The sequence below is a fragment of the Perissodus microlepis genome, chromosome 11 (assembly GCF_051167445.1).
Source record: "Perissodus microlepis isolate ML-2025 ecotype Zambia chromosome 11, ASM5116744v1, whole genome shotgun sequence".
Lineage (NCBI taxonomy): Eukaryota > Metazoa > Chordata > Actinopteri > Cichliformes > Cichlidae > Perissodus > Perissodus microlepis.
In genome coordinates, this window is record NC_140471.1 from 34,716,012 (window position 1) to 34,732,917 (window position 16,906).

At 40.8% G+C, this 16,906-nt stretch overlaps 1 protein-coding gene across 1 annotated transcript in view; it reads right to left on the bottom strand.

Annotated features, from left to right (window-relative positions):
* The window catches only part of pear1 (platelet endothelial aggregation receptor 1), a 61,055-nt gene that overhangs the window by 16,712 nt on the left and 27,437 nt on the right, over positions 1-16,906 (bottom strand). Inside the window, exons 5-9 of the mRNA XM_084944387.1 lie at positions 12,135-12,227; positions 4,994-5,240; positions 1,227-1,329; positions 767-903; positions 113-325 (exon numbers count right to left, since the gene is read on the bottom strand). Coding sequence (XP_084800513.1) covers positions 113-325; positions 767-903; positions 1,227-1,329; positions 4,994-5,240; positions 12,135-12,227 — 793 coding nt within the window. The remainder of the gene's footprint in view (positions 1-112; positions 326-766; positions 904-1,226; positions 1,330-4,993; positions 5,241-12,134; positions 12,228-16,906) is intronic.

The window sequence follows — 16,906 nt, forward strand, 5'->3', positions numbered from 1 at the left end:
AAACCTCAACTTCATTTAAATGTTTTTTTAATTTTTCAGTTCACACTGCATGCATCACTATTCAAAGCAGTAAATGAAGCTTTTGCCAGACTCATGTAAAAGCTGCTCTTACCTGAGTGTGTGTTTGTCCTGACAGAGACACGTGCGCTCACAGTGCATGCCATATATGCCGTCTGGACACATCCTGTCCCTGCAGTGCGGACCGCTGAAGCCCGGCTCGCACAGACAGGCTCCATCGATGTTGTAGCAGCGCGCACCGTTAGCACAGTCGCACACGCCTTTACAATCCTGTCCGTAACTACCTGCAGCACACTCCTCCTTACACCTTAATGCAGGAAAACACACAGACAGAAAAAAGCTGGGGCAATGGGATAAAATATACAAATGTGTGTTTGAGCACAGTATGCACAAACCAAATCTAAACGTTCTGCATTCCTGTGCCTCTGCTGTTTGGTTTTGCCTGAATTTTGGAGAAAAACATGCTCAAATTACTCCTGTTCACTTACAAGAAATCATAACCAGGCTGCCTTTTAATTTGAAGACAAAAAAATGGATGACAGTGCCAAAACAATTTAAAATGCTTTCTCCAGTCAAAGGTTTCAATTGTAACTGAGACTGCAGGGGCTTCACGAGGAGACAACTTTTCTCTGTCGGTGACTAATCCAAACATTAGACGTAAGCATACTGGAGAGGCACCTGCACAGGAAAAGCAAGAAAAGGCGGAAACAACCACATGCCGTCCAAAGATCCACTTTCACTTGCTTACCTGTGACCAGTGAAACCTTTAGCACACTGACACTGTCCAGTTTCAGCATCACATTTTCCGTTGTTGTGGCAAACACACTCCTCAGTACAGTTTGGCCCAAACCTTCCTTCTGGACATCGCTCGGTACAGACTGGACCCTGAACAGCAGAAAGGAAAAATCATTAAGCACACAGAAAAACAAAAAAGACAAATGGATATAGATGCATTATTGCAAAAATATGGACTAAAATGCCACCGGCTTCTGCACTCACTGAAAAAATAATGTGCTGTCAGATGGGCTCGCAATCAGAACAACATGTGCAAGTCATGCAAGTGCATCCTCTCAAAATGTCAGTGTTACAAAAAAGTGACTGTTTTTCCAGAATTCAAAGCCAGCTGGAACATGAAACACGAGCTAATTTAAAACCTGGCAACCTGCATGAGTAACAGAAAAGTGTGAGCTAAAAGCCTCAAAATATACCGTCCATCCAGGTGGGCAAGCGCAGATCCCTTTGCCTTTACAGATGCCACCATTCTGGCACGGGCATCGCGCCTGGCATTTCCTCCTACACGAGGTCTCACAGCTGGGGGGAGAAAAAAGATGGCTTAATGTCTCCTGACTGCAATTAACCGCTTTTAGCCACAAAAGACTGCATTTGTGTTGGTACATGACTCAGAAACCTGCGGTACTCATTTTCAGCTCCATTAAAAAAAAAATTGTAGAGCAGTGTTGAATATTACGCAGTTCAAAATAAACCTTATCAATCTTTAAACTTTCCAGGGTGGACTTGCAGACGCCATGAATGTGGAAGGACTGAGATGAAAAAGGCAGCTAGTTTATTCATCCTTTTGAAAACTGATTGATGCTCAATAAAGAAGAAACATATATTTCACAAGCTATAGGACCTTCTGCTGTCTGGCAAATTTCACCGGAAATGGGTTAAAGGGCGTCTTTCACTTGGACTTATGGTTCCAGCTTTTTTTTTCTTTAATCTTGGCGAATATTTTTTTCTTTTCTTTAAGTTTCTTTTCAACTTAAAGAAAAGAACCACTTTGCAGGCATGTTATTTATATTGTGGTTTTACTTTGGTTTTGTCAGCTGCACATCCATGATTTAAATCTCCCGTTTCTCTGCATCCCAAAGATGCTCTATTACAGCGGTCCCCAACCCCCGGGCCTCGGACCGGTACCGGTCCGTGAGTCGTTTGGTACCGGGCCGCGAGAGTTGAGGCTCAGGTGTGAAATGTATAGTTTTCAGGGTTTTTATCAGTTTTCAGCGTTATTTTGTTATTTTCCATTTCCATTTCCATTTTCCATTGTACTTATGTAACAAAATGAAAAGTTAGTTAAAGTCAGCATTCTGGGTTAAAATATTTATTTGAGTGTATTACCACCGATGAAGAGACCCAACTGTCATCATACAAGGACATGTTTCTATTGGTCCAGACTCAGTATGTCAGCTCTCTGGACATACTGATATAATGGAATTCAGGCACGAAACACATTGAATTTAAGACATGAGTAAATATTACATAAGATTATAGTACTTCTTTATTAAGAAGTATTCTAATGCAAAGGGCTAAAATTTGCAAGAAAGCAGTAAATACATGCACATTTAAACCCTGATCTGCAAAGCAATTCACCCATTGTGCATCACTTTGTAGCTGATGGTTAGTTAGTAACCAACTGATGTTGCAAAGGTGACGCTCTGTAGTGCAGCGGTCCCCAACCCCTGGGCCTCGGACCGGTACCGGTCCGTGAGTCGTTTGGTACCGGGCCGCGAGAGTTGAGGCTCAGGTGTGAAATGTATAGTTTTCAGGGTTTTTATCGGTTTTCAGCGTTATTTTGTTATCGTTTTTATCGTTAACTCGGTTTTCCTGGGTCTTTTCACGTGTGTTATGAATAAATCTTCTTTTTTTCGGTACCAGTACTAGTTTTATTTTGTTGTATTTATCCGCGACACCTTAAAGGCCGGTCCGTGAAAATATTGTCGGGCATAAACCGGTCCGTGGCGCAAAAAAGGTTGGGGACCGCTGCTCTATTAGATTCAGATCTGGGGATCATTTAAATGTTGTTATGCTAAATAAAAGCTGCTCAGTATAACCTGAGCTTTGTTACTTGGTGCATTATCCTGCCGGAAGCAGTCGTCAAAAGAAGGTTGCACTGTGCTCATAAATATTCATCTATACTCAGCTAGACTGTTTACTTGATGCTAAGGGCCTCAAAGTGTGACAAGAAAAAATCCAACACATCATTACAAAATCAACAACAAGCCGAAGCTTTGATCCAAAGCAAGATGGATCCATGCTTTCATGTTGTTTACACCGAACTGTGACCTGCCATCCAAATGTCACAACAGAAACTGAGACTAATTAGACCAGTTAATATTTCCCAAACTGTTGTCATCTGATTTTGTTGGGTCAGTTTCCTGTTTTTAGCTGACAGGAGCGGCATCCAGTGTGGTCTTCTGCTGCTGTAGCCCATGTGTTTCAAGGCTCAGCGTGTTGTGCATTCTGAAATGTTGTTCTGCGTACTTTTGTTGTAACAAGTTGTGAAAATACAGAAAAACATAATAGATCAACTTCTGGACTAAATTTTTGAATTTTTTCTGCAGTTTTTATGTCTAAAAGTAGCTGAATATGTAAAAAGAATCAAGATGATCCATCAATTCCTCTTCCGGTAATGTAAGGAATCATCAGAGCAGGTGGAATGTGTCTTTAACCAATCACATTAGAAATTACAACCATCGCAAGGATATTACATTTTCTATCGGATGATATGAAAACGCTACAAATATACACAATTATTGACCCAGATTTATCCCCTAATCATGGTTGCCAAGCCGCCTTTTTTATTTAGCTCAAAGTGGAGTGTTGTGCTTTCACATTGGCAGAATGAGAGTTTCCACTAATGTGTAGTGGGGAAATGTTTTTACTGCTTACTCATCCTCAGGGGCATCTAAAAAACAGGGCGTAACAGATGACTCATGGAGTACAGAGTAAACCATCGGGGTCTCTTTTCAATCTTTGAATTAACTCACGGAAACAAATAAAAAGATGGATCAGCAAAGAGGAAGATGAGGGTCTTACATACCTCTGGAGAACATTCGGGTAATTAAGTAGGGTCTAATCAAGTGCTGTATTAAATGTCTCCCAAAAGAAATAACTAACAAAGTATAATATTCTAAAAACGGCTCCTAATGAAAAGGAAAATACACTGTTAACTTTTAGCAAGAGCGACTCGCAGAAGGCTGCTAAAATATCCGAACTGTTAGATGGATTGCAATCTAATTTTATGCAGGCACTCATGGCTTCCCAATCCTAAATTCATCCCACCGCACCTCCATAATAAACGGGACCCAAAGAATCTGCTGCCAACGTCTCACAGAGGTCCAGGCCCTGAGGGGTCGGAGCTATTTTGGTGTGCATCTCTTCAGCATTTCTAATTAGTGTGTCAGGCATCATTCTGATTTGATTAACTTCTTGGTTACCGCTAACACAACTGCTAACAAGGTATCAATCTTCAAGCTGTATATTTTCTTGCATCCGATAACCTAAATATAGTCCCACAAATGTCTAGTGTGATCTTACTTTTGCTCACCAGATGCTTTCAGCACATTAGGATGAATATCTGCTTCGACTCTTAGGATTAATCAAGAATCTGACCATAGTTTTCCATCAGAATTTCTTCCATAGCCTGGAGCTGAAAGTCGATTTTTGTACCTTACTTTCCTAATAATCATCTACTAACATTTCTTCTAGTGTCACCACAAGGTTACTCACAGACTTTAGATGTGCTTTCAGTATTTATTCCCCAAGCAGAAATGTGAAATAACTGCCTACCCTTCGAATTTTAATCCAGCACCATCATGGGGCCAGAATTTGTGAGATAATTGTCAAAGTATATATATATATATATATATATGCAATATATACATATACAAAGTACAGACTCGGCTGCTAAGAAAATGTTAGCATTAACAGATTAAGGAAAGCTGGTGAATATGGTTAATGTCGGCACTTTGGATTTGTCATTTTGTCATCATCGTGCTTGCACAGCTGTGGTCTCTGTGAGGTGGTCTCATGCAAATCTCACCCAAGAGTCAGATTTTGAATGAAACTGAAAAGTAAGTTCTTCATAGAGAAACATTGCCAATGTTTGTCTGTACATTTTTATCACTTTTTAACAAAGTCAGTGTTGGATTTTAGAAATTTGCTAAGCTAAGCTGTTTTGTTTGTTTGGACTTACTAAGTCCCTGTGAATCCATCCCGACAAATGCACTCTCCTGTTGCTTTCTCGCACGATCCTCCGGTTGCACACTTGCACCTCTGCAGACAGCGCTTCCCAAATGTGCCTGCTGGACACGACTCTTCACAGTAGCGTCCATTGAACCCTGGAGGACAGCGACATGATCCCTTCACAGGGTCGCAGAGAGCTCCGTTCTCACACTTGCACTGCTGCTTGCAGTTCGCTCCCCAGTGTTTATCGTCACAGTCTGAAAGGTCAAAGGACAAACTCAGTATAAACTCATGTAAAACATTAGCCTTTTCCAACATTTTTATATATCTTTTGATTTTGTTTCAAACTGAAAGAGTTAGTTCCTATACAGATATATACCGCAGTCATGGTATTGGCTTGCTCAGATCATACCCTTCAGATCTCATATGGGGCACATGTAACCTGTTTCAGCCTGCTGCACAGCTTCTCCTTGTAATTGTCTGACTTAATGTCACGTCTGCTGCCATGCATGCTCTGTCATCTACTGGGGCTCTTGTTGCAGCTCTCCACGTATGGCTTGTTGCCATAGCTTTTCTATAGCTCTTAACTGCAGCCAGGGGGGTAGTAACAAAATAAATACAGGAACCTGCAATATGGGCTCCTCTTCTTTGTGTTTGTGCTGTTGTTGGTGTTTAGCTCTGGGGAATATAAAAAGATCTCATCTGGAGTGGAGTGAGGCCAAGTGTTAAAAACTTTTTTGATCCTTGGTGTTTATTCTTTGTTCCCCTTTTCAAGCCAACTTTTCAAGCCATGAGCATTTGACCCACACATAACTCTCTCACCATAAGGGGATGCATCGTTGGCTTCCACCAAGCTCGTCTCTGCATGGGCTGAATTCCCACAATCCCTTTGTGTAGACAAAGACAAACTGACGCAGGACCGTAAATGGCACATTGAGGGGTGTTCAGAAAGAAGAAGACTAGCAACTGTTCAATGACCACAGACCCTGGAATGTCATTGAAATTCACCAAGTTGCAGAGATGAGTCAGAGTAACACTGACCAATGAGAAGAGAGCACACCCTGAGATATGTTCTTCTCAACTTTGAGGGAAGCAATTGAAGCAACTGCCAACAGGAGAAATTGATACCACTGACTGGCATGTGATGAGGTGAGAAATACAAGTACAACATACATAATGATGTTCTAAAGTCTAAGTGAAACAAGCAATCACTTCATATGTGGATGAGACTTTAGGAAGAACTGGCAGGATGCAGAGCAGAGCCACGCGGCCAGATTACAGCAGATGGAAACGATGATCTTTCAGCTGAAGTGGTCCTGATTGATCTCAGCTAAAAAAGGATTCAGTTCAGCTTTCAAACACGTCTTTCCAAAAATCAGACTGAGCATGTGTTTATACAGGACATCGCATTATTGTATTTATTCTGAAAAAAAGTAGTCCTTTTGTTTTTTTTCCACAACCCCCACAGCTCGTGCAGTCACACGACTGCACACACTCACACGATGGAGCTTCTCACTTTCATTGCCCACATTTTCCAGTGATTTAAACCAGTCGTTTTCCAGTAAAACCTGCTTCTCTAAACAGTGAGTCAAAGCTACTCTGCGATGCTGGAAATGAAATAAAAACACAGAGTCAAAATAAAATTACACATGATTATTGAAACTTGCATACGGTGCAAGTATGATGATTTTGTGTCCGTTCTGTTTCTCCTAATTGATTTTCCTCCCCACACACTGTTATGTACGCTCAAATATATGATGTCATGGGAAACAAACAGAAACAAATGTGATTAGATTCTGTGCCCTGTTCAACAACAACAAGAGAGGGAGTGTCTGATGCCATTCTTCCTCAACCAAATCTATCCCTTTAGCTTGCAAATGTTACGTTACTGGCAGATAATTTGGAATTGGCAGGGAGATCTGCACGGAGTGGATTTTAATGGAAAATAATGCAGAAGCCTGGTGATTGGCTCTCGAGGCTTGTACGCAGAGGAAATTCACACAAGGTTTGGATTTCAGTTCATGATGAAGAGATCTTAGTCCATGGAGAGATCCCAGATTGGTCATGGGTGCATTCTTAAAATTTCTCATCAATTACCTCGACTATCTTGGACATCGGAGAAAACGTGATATCCAATAATACTGACGTAACTGATGGATGGGAGTCGGTTATCTTCTCCAGAGCTAAAAGTGTTTCCAACAATTTCACGCTGACCTGCAGTGAATCATCCTCTGCTCTGTGAGCTACACTCCATGCGTGTACATGTCTCACCCCCACCTTTGCCTGTGTTGAACATACGCCCGAGCACGGCTTAGAAAAATACAAGGAACTGCATTGACTGTTACTCTCAGCATGTACAGCCAAATTTGTCGTGGAGCAAATCGCGCTGCCACAGACTGTAGTGTTTATTGCACTTACTCGAAGCCTCTTTTGTTTAAAAGAACTTCACTTGTTCTCTGTGTGGGCATTGGAGAAGGCAGTATGTCACGTTGAGTAATGAGAAACTCAGCTGGAGCAGCGATTATGTTTACACGGACATTCTCCAGGGCACCGGGGCAGATTTACTGAAGGGCTCTGAGAGCTGACTGCTGATACAACCAGCAGTTGTTTGAGTGAGTGGATGAAATTTACCAGAGTGGACGTGAACAGGAAGCTATAATCCCATTTTTATTAGTCTTACTGTGGAAATTGATTTTCAAGAGGATAAGTAATCTGGATATATGTGAATTTAAACTTTCGATATAATGATTATAAATCCCTTTTGCCATTCTTGTTACTTGGGCTTTCAATATCGGATATGGACAATTTATTCTTGATATAGCTGTATAAGATGTCCACAATTCAATCATTTTTGTTTCAGGTATCAAACATGCAGTGGTCTGATAGTGCTGCTACTGTATATCAGCTGCATTCTCTCAAAGAAAAAGAAAAATGTCTTCAGTGGAGACATTGGCCTTGTTTCTGTTGCAGGACAGTGCATCTTTGTGCATGCTCTTACTGCAGAAACCAGCCTGTAGGACCTCTTTCGGAGTTCTTGCCATTAGAGAAAACAAGCACAGTCACCATTTAAGGCATGTCTGAGCTTCCCCCAAAACTGCTGAGTCTTGCTCAACGCTGATTATGAAAACTCAGAAAAAGCTTTCTTTCATGTAATCACATCCTCCTCATGTTGCTCACATGAATGCAGTCGCATTGGAAACCCAGTACAGCTTAAATCAAGTTATGGAAACATATTTTCACATGTTAACATTAGTTGCTATGACTTTGCTCACTTGTCTCCGAACCCTCTCGTTTTCTCCTGTCTCTTTACTGCCCTCCTAGCTTAAGGGTTTTCAGGACATACATGCAGCAAATGTTTTGCTCATGTTGACATGTCTTAATTTGCACAAATATGGATTTCCCCAGCTTCTATGTAATCATAGCATGTGAAAATGTTTCTTTGCTTTGGTGTGAAAGAACAGTGAGTGCAGGCTGCTGTAATATCAAACACTAACATTTGCCAAATACAGTAGTTGGATGTTATAACCGGCAGTACAACTTATTAAATTGTCTCACTTTTTTTTTAAACTGAACTGAACAATCAAGCTGTTGCAGTATTGCTGCATCACATCATGAGCCACATGATTTCAGTGGAAACAGAACAGCCAAAAGGCCCAAACAGGGCTCCATTACTCTAAATGTTCGCACCACCAAGTCTCTCCCAAACCTGCAGCGGCCAATAGAATTATCCAAAACTTGATTCTGTATGTCCTTAAACACATCATGAGTACTAAAAAACTATGTTTGGATATGGATGCTTTAGATTTATGTCTAGTAATTTTGCAACTGCAGATATCCACAACTGGATATTTGCTGACAACAGTTTGCAGTCCAACAATGGATGGGAATCAAGTACTGCTTCCAGTTGGGAACCAGCTCTCGATTTCCATGAGAATTACATGACTCCAAGACTATCACCTCCGTTTATCAGAGCTGGCATAGTTTTCCAACAGCTGCACATTGCAAAACAATGACTTCAAACTAATGGCAGTAGAGCCTCTGCTTACCTGATTCACATGGAAGCATTTTTATTCTGTTTCTACTCAGTGTTACGAGTTTGAGAGTTAGCAGACTCTTCTCGACACAAATATGATAATGAATCGGTTCATAATATGACACATAACAAGAATCAATTGCTATCAAACAAATCTTATCATCACTCCCACATTGGAGATGTGATTTCTGAGCACCCAGCTGGCTGAGTCCTTCATCAGTTAATTATTCACATCTGTTTGTTTGCACGTACTTTAGCCAACCTATGTCCAGCACTGATTTAATCATTATAATAGAGTCAAAATTGCCCAAATGTTGATGTCAAGGGAGCATTGAAGGCCCATTTTCCTTTCTAAGTGTTTGCATCTGTGAAAGTGCTTCATTAACCTGCCCTGTGCCTGATAGGTTATCACAGTAACACATGCAGAAATGATGGCCTTCAATTTTGAACTATGAAATATCTGAGAAACACATTTTCTCAACTTTGATTTGAGAAATTTATCCTACAGAATAAAAGTGTGGCGGGCGGGGGAGGCTGGGATGAAGTTGGTACGGAGGAAAGCTGGTAAAGGTGGTTGAGTTTAAATATCTAGGATCAACCACCCAAAAAACAGACAGTCCACAAGAGAAATGAAGAAGACAGTGCAGGCAGGATGGAGCTGGGTGTCAGGGGTGATGTGTGACAGAAGGACAGCTGCTAGAGTGAAAGGGAAGGTTTCCAAGATGGCAGTGAGACCTGCTGTGATGTTTGGTTTGGGGATGGTGGCGCTGACAAAAAAACAGGAGGCCGAGCTGGAGGTGAGTGACCAGGATGGACAAGATTAGAAAAGACTGGTGTTAGATAGCCAAGGCTCAGACAGTTTGAACAGGTGCAGAGGAGAGAGTGGATATACTGGACAAAATATAATAAAGACAGAGCTTCCAGGCAGGAGGAAAAAAGGAAGACCACAGATTCATGGATGTAGTGAAGGAGGACATGGAGAGACTTGGTGTGACAGAAGAGGATGCTAATAATAGGGTGAGATGGAAGCAGATGAGCCCCTGTGGTGACCAATAAAAGGAAGCAGCCATATATATATATATATATGGCTGCTTCCTTTTATTGCCATATATATACATATATATATATATATATATATATATATATATATATATATATATATATATATATATATATATATATATATATATATATATATATATATATATATATATATATATATATATACAGTTTTTTTAATCAAAGTGACATTATCCTAAATTGCAAACCTTAAATATGGATTTTCACAGGATCACAGGGCTCTTATGCACCTCACACTTTAATAATGGAAATCTAGTCTTCACAGTATGAATGATCCTATAAAACAAACCTTGCTACTCAACTTGTGGCAGTAAAACTACAAAACAAGCTTAAATTATCAATTAATTTGAGTTCTTATTGATATTTCAGTGGCATTGGCGTTCTGTCCCTGCGTATGTACAGCATTAAAAATAGTTAATCTTGTAAAAAAGAATTTCTAAATAAAGTTAAACAGAAAATCCTCCTCCCTTCTGAGTTGAAGATATGACTATTTAGCCACAGGACGAGTCATTAATTTGACCACTACTGTGATTCAAACTGGAATCTGCATTACTGCATGCAAGTAAAGCCACTAAGTGCTGCACGCTTCAGAGCTGGCATGTGTTCAGTGTCCTTTATGAAGAATGCAGACAGACATGATGGGAACATTCTTCCTTTTCCCGTGTGTATTGTCCAAGCAGCGCCTTGGGTTTTGCTTGCATCCAAAGTCCACATAATCTCCTGATCACCTAACAAGCAGCACTCACTGGTGATTTTTGGAATTCACCCTTCAGGGTCCCTGAAAATCCTGCTGGGAGCTAGAAAATCTATCCGTGAGGAATACCAGAGGCTTCATTGCCTCTTTGTCCATTTCATCCCAACCCCCTCCTCTATTTTTTTGTCACGTTGAGCCATCTTCCTTCTAAATCTAGTCTCTATATTCATGACCAAACAGAATGTTTTCAGTATGAAAACATTAGGCCCCTCTCCTCTTTCCCACAGCTAACTAGCTCAACACACAGGCATCCAGGAAGTGTGGGGTCATATTCTGCCAAGAAAGACTCCATTACAGGAGCCAAGAAGAAAAAGGAGTGGAAGAGGAGAAAAGAAAAGAAGAAACTTAAAGTGTGGGTTAGGGTAGCAGGGAGGTGTAAGAAGAGACAGAGAGAAGTGAGCCATGCAAAAGAAGGAGAGTGGGGTAACATTTTCCATTTCCTCTTCCCATCATCCCACTGTCAAGGCATCAACCGCTACCCGCTAAAGCTAATTCCTGCTCTCTGCAAACGAATGGGGGAAAACAGAAGAGGGGGGCTGTGTACTGTTGACCCAGCTGAGTGCGATGAAATGGGGCTGAATATAGTGGAAAATGGGGGAAACAGGAGCCCCTTAAAAATGCAGCTCTGAGTTCACACTCCACTGTTTGGATGATCAAATTTAAAAAGATTTCAAAAAAGGCAAACAGGGTTAGATTCACAACTCTCAGTGGTTATATAACCATTTCTGCTGACTTCAGTTCTGTAACAGGAGCCAAAAAGTGCAGCAGGATCAGCCTTAACTCTTCTTTATGGACTCCTTTCTGTGCATGAAACAGTATTTATCTTACCACCTCTTCACTGCTTGTGTTTGTAGGTAGTGATTGTTTTATTCCTTTTATTTTGACAGCACATGTCTGCTTTTTTAAGAAAAGCTGATTTGACATTGCTTCTTCTTTTTTTGTCAGTAACCGTGAACGAACGTTGGAGGTTCAGCTCAGCGTCCTTGTGGACTAGTAAACTGGTTTCTGGACTGAGTCTGATATAAATGAGTCACTGCTGTGCATGCGGTAATGTTCCCTTGCTGTTTCCATTGGAGAGGCTTCAGTGTGTGATGGAGAGGTGTGTGTGAAGATCAGCCACTTGACTAATGGCCATTGCTCATTTCCTGTTGTGAATGTGAAGTGTATTTTTTCTGTGGAGCTGAAGGGAAAGGGAAAGAGACGAAAGCAACAGGAGAAACAGCAAATGAGAGAAGAGACGAGAGTGAGGAAATGTCTGTAAGCGAGAGGAAGGCTGATTCATACCGCTGGAGCAGTCATCTCCTCGCCAGCCTCCCTCGCACTGGCAGCGATCTGGAGCGACACACCGGCCGTGGACGCACTCTTTAGTGCAGCGAGCTGTTGGTGAGAAGGAACAGAATTAGAAACAGATTTGTGGAGAAGGGTCAGGGTTTTAAAGAAGCTTTAATGTTTACGTTATCTCAAGCTTTTGGCCAGAAAATTGGATAATGTCACAAAAGCACAGTAGCTTTTTATTTAACCAGGTTCCACTGAGGCTGGTGACCTCTTTTTCCAGAGAGACCCGCCAAGTGCTTTCAATCAGGACGATCCAACATCAGGCACGCAAATAAAACTGTTGTAAAAACCAGGTTACAAAGTATGAGGGCACAAAGCAAATGAAGACTTACTAAAAGACAGGTGTGTGTATGAAAAATTGACATGCACAGTTTTTAAAAAGCAATGCATAAACCTGCATTCTTTCTATCTGCACGCAAGGGGTGATCAGTCTGGTGCAGGAAGTAGTCTGTTTATAAATAAGAGAAAATGACGCTCACTAAACACCAGATTATGGTCTCGGCGGCAGGTTTGACTTCTGCATTTCATTGTAAATTTCAAATCCATCTCGTCACATACAATAGGCCCCATCGTATCTTAAAGACCCATTTATCAGCCCAACACAACACTTCACTCTCAGACTGCTTGTGTTTCCAAGAATTTCTAAAAGTGGAATGGGAGGCAGAGCGCTCAGCTATCAGCTCCGGGTTTGGTTTCAGGAGACAAACGCCCTCTCTGAGAGTCTGCCTTCTAAAGAATAGCCTTCAAACTTTCCATGCAAAGCATATAGTTAGGGCTGGATATAATGACCCTAGACCATCCCGTAGTTATGGTGCCATCCATTCAGCCATGCCCAGTGACTTCCCATGACGCACTAGGTTTTTCTTCTCCACACCTATTTCATTCTCCATGTGTTTATATTACTACTACTGGATATCATCAGATTTTATCTTCTGACAACCATGTGTGTTCTTTCCTGTCTCTTTATGTCAACCAGTGGTGGCAGATGGCTGCCCCTCCCTGAGCATGGTTCTGCTGGAAGCCTCTTCCTGTGGAGAGGGAGTTCTTCTTTCCCACAGTGGCCAAGTGTTGCACTATAAAACTGTCTGATTGTTGAGGTTTTCTTTCTAATTCTGTAGGAGCTTTACCTCACAATATACAGCACCTTGAGGTGACCATTGTTGTGAACTGGCTTTATATGAATAAAACTGAACTAAACTAGAAGGTTTGGGGTTTATTTTAAAAATTATAGACCTATAAGTTACCTTCCAACTTAACCTTTCAAACTGCAAAACAACTGATCCTAAGAAAACCTAAAAACATATCTTTCTTTATGGTACAGACAGAAGCCATTCACATGCAAACAACCATTTATTTAATTAATAGTCTGATATGTTGTTTTTTTCAGTCAGTCTGGTATCACTGCAAAATCCCTTCACGTCGTAGTTCAGCCAAGGTATCCTTGGTAGAAGTATCCCTCGTTATCATGCTTGGTTTCAATAAACCGAGGTGGTGATGATCAAAATGACCAACTCAAGGCTTTAAAACCAGAGTCCATTAACCAGTTGGTGATGTTGCATTACCTATGTCCATCTTTTATATACAGTCCAGACTAAAAGAACAATTTACTGCTAGGTTAGTTAAGCCTTTTACCTAAAGGATACCACATATTTAACTCAATTTGTTTCTGCAAACTCATACTGGCTGCAGTAGCAAACATACTGTTTTCTCTTCATACGCTGGAACAGGCACCGGGAGATGTGTCTTGGGAGATTATGATTGGACGATGAGCTCCATGAAATCACTCCGAAGATATGAGGGTAGTTTGTCCAGCATGGCCTCGTAAATACAAACATACCCATGACTCAAGAGCGAGATGGCCGGTCAACAGCAGACTACAGGACACGGCGATGAGTTATTGGTTTAAAAGTTAGACTTGATGCGCTGTGATGAGTCCGGTTTACAGAGACATTGCAGTGATATGTGAATAAGACGTTGTCGTAATCAGTGGCAGCAACAAGCTTTTTCCTGGCTTTGAAAGAACAAACTCACTTTCACTTAAATCAAGTTTGAGTCAGAGTCACTGTCTGCCACTGAAGACTGCAAGAAACAAGCTGAAGAAAAGGAAACAAGTAATCTGCAGATTATTTTGTGGAATCATTGTGTAAAAGTCTGCAAAATCTCTTTAAAGTAAAACAAATAAAAAATAACAGATGACTTTCCAGAAGCTGGGACGACATCTTCAGAGGTCTTCTGTGCAGTTCCAAAGATATTCAGTTTGCAATGATACAAAACAGAAGTGCAACAAATCATCACAAAAATGACAAATTGATTTTCTACTGCTTGGTTCATTGATTGATTAATCCTTGCAGCTAAGCTTTTTCCATTTTCATTTTTTGTAAGATTCCAGAGTTACTAATTATGCTTCATGTCGGCATGATTTTGTTCTTTTAATCATTAAACACCATGAAATAGATTTCAAAGCACCAAATCTGAGTTGTTTATACAATCAAAATCTATTCAACTGTATTATTTCCCTGTAAATGTATTCCACCCATCGTAAGTGGCGCACGAGCTGCCAGCTCTACAGCTGGGCTCAACCACGCAATTGAAAGCTCCAGCGTTAAGATGCCATTCAGACTGTCAAGGAGCTTCCTTGTAAAAAGAGTCTCTCAGCTGTGCGCAAGCCAACATCATAAACGGCTCTGCTGTTAATTAAGTGAATTCAAACATGCATTTATGACTGGAGACTACAAATCTCTTTAATTTTTTTGTTACAAAAGCGTTTTCTCTGCTGACAGCAGCGTGCTGCGAATGCACATGTTTTTCTTTCAATTCAAACTCAATAAACAGTAATTTTACTGATTACTTTTTCCCCTTTAATTGAAGGCGTGAGGATACTGGGGGAGGGAAACTTGGGGATCTAACATGTCATCAAACGAACAAGGTAATCATAATTATAGGTAATTATATATATTTAGAAAAAAACACTACATTGTACAGAAACTGGGTTCAGAGCTATAGATGACACGTCGATGGGGGATATTTCAATTACAAAGCTCAGAACACGCTCATCTGGTTCCGTTCTGGCCTTTCTCGTGTCAGTCATGAAAATCAGAGGTTGGGCTAAAGGTGGCACACAATAGGCAACCGTAAACGCATATTATCTCCGCTGGGCGACAAGCATCCGTCTACAAACTGTCAGTTTTTCAAGCACAAAGCTTATTATTATCATACTTTACTCCTAAGATCATCCAGTGATGAATGGGAAGGTCTGTGAAGCTACTGTAGAATTTCCTCAAACCATGCAGGCTCACGAGTGGTTTCGCGTTATTTATATCTGTCGCTGCTGTTTGTAAGCAATAAGAGAGTGTCAGTGCGCTGCTGACAGCTGCAACAGTTTCAACCGATGCGACGACACTGATCAGTCACATTATTTAAACCAGCCAAGAAGAGAGTAGGAACCATATGGAGAGAGACACAAAGCTCCCGATTAAACCTGCGTCATGTTTCAGGAAAGTGATTGAAGCAAATACCAACGGGACTGAAGAAACTGTTGACTGTGGTAAATACACTACAGCAGCGGTCCCCAACCTTTTTTGCGCCACGGACCGGTTTATGCCCGACAATATTTTCATGGACCGGCCTTTAAGGTGTCGCGGATAAATACAACAAAATAAAACTAGTACCGGTACCGAAAAAAAGAAAAATATTCATAACACACGTGAAAAGACCCAGGAAAACCGAGTAAACGATAAAAACGATAACAAAATAACGCTGAAAACCGATAAAAACCCTGAAAACTATACATTTCACACCTGAGCCTCAACTCTCGCGGCCCGGTACCAAACGACTCACGGACCGGTACCGGTCCGAGGCCCAGGGGTTGGGGACCGCTGCACTACAGAGCGTCACCTTTGCAACATCAGTTGGTTACTAACTAACCATCAGCTACAAAGTGATGCACAATGGGTGAATTGCTTTGCAGATCAGGGTTTAAATGTGCATGTATTTACTGCTTTCTTGCAAATTTTAGCCCTTTGCATTAGAATACTTCTTAATAAAGAAGTACTATAATCTTATGTAATATTTACTCATGTCTTAAATTCAATGTGTTTCGTGCCTGAATTCCATTATATCAGTATGTCCAGAGAGCTGACATACTGAGTCTGGACCAATAGAAACATGTCCTTGTATGATGACAGTTGGGTCTCTTCATCGGTGGTAATACACTCAAATAAATATTTTAACCCAGAATGCCGACTTTAACTAACTTTTCATTTTGTTACATAAGTACAATGGAAAATGTTACATTTAATGATATCTGGTCAAATTAAATTGACTTGATTTGTATACATTCAAATCATATTTTCCTTAATGATTAATTACTTGATTTAATATATTTCAGTTTCATTTCACTCACATGTATTGCTTTGTGTCCACGAGGGCAAAGAATTATTGTTTTGAGTGTATCATGAACAACTTTTATATTATTAAAAAGACCTTTTTATATAAACTGACAAACTCAGGCGCCCCACGTTTGTGTGAAAAAGCCGATAACTTCAGACTTCCACCTACAGAGTCTTATTTCCACAAGTGGGGTTAATATTGTGTCTCCCTTGTACCAACAAAACCACTCTGCCCCTTCAGGGCATGGATGGTGGATTTCTGAGTCCTGTGGCTTGCAATGTGAAGCCACAGAAAATTGGGTTTGTACCAGTTTATTCCTTGGATGCTCAGTC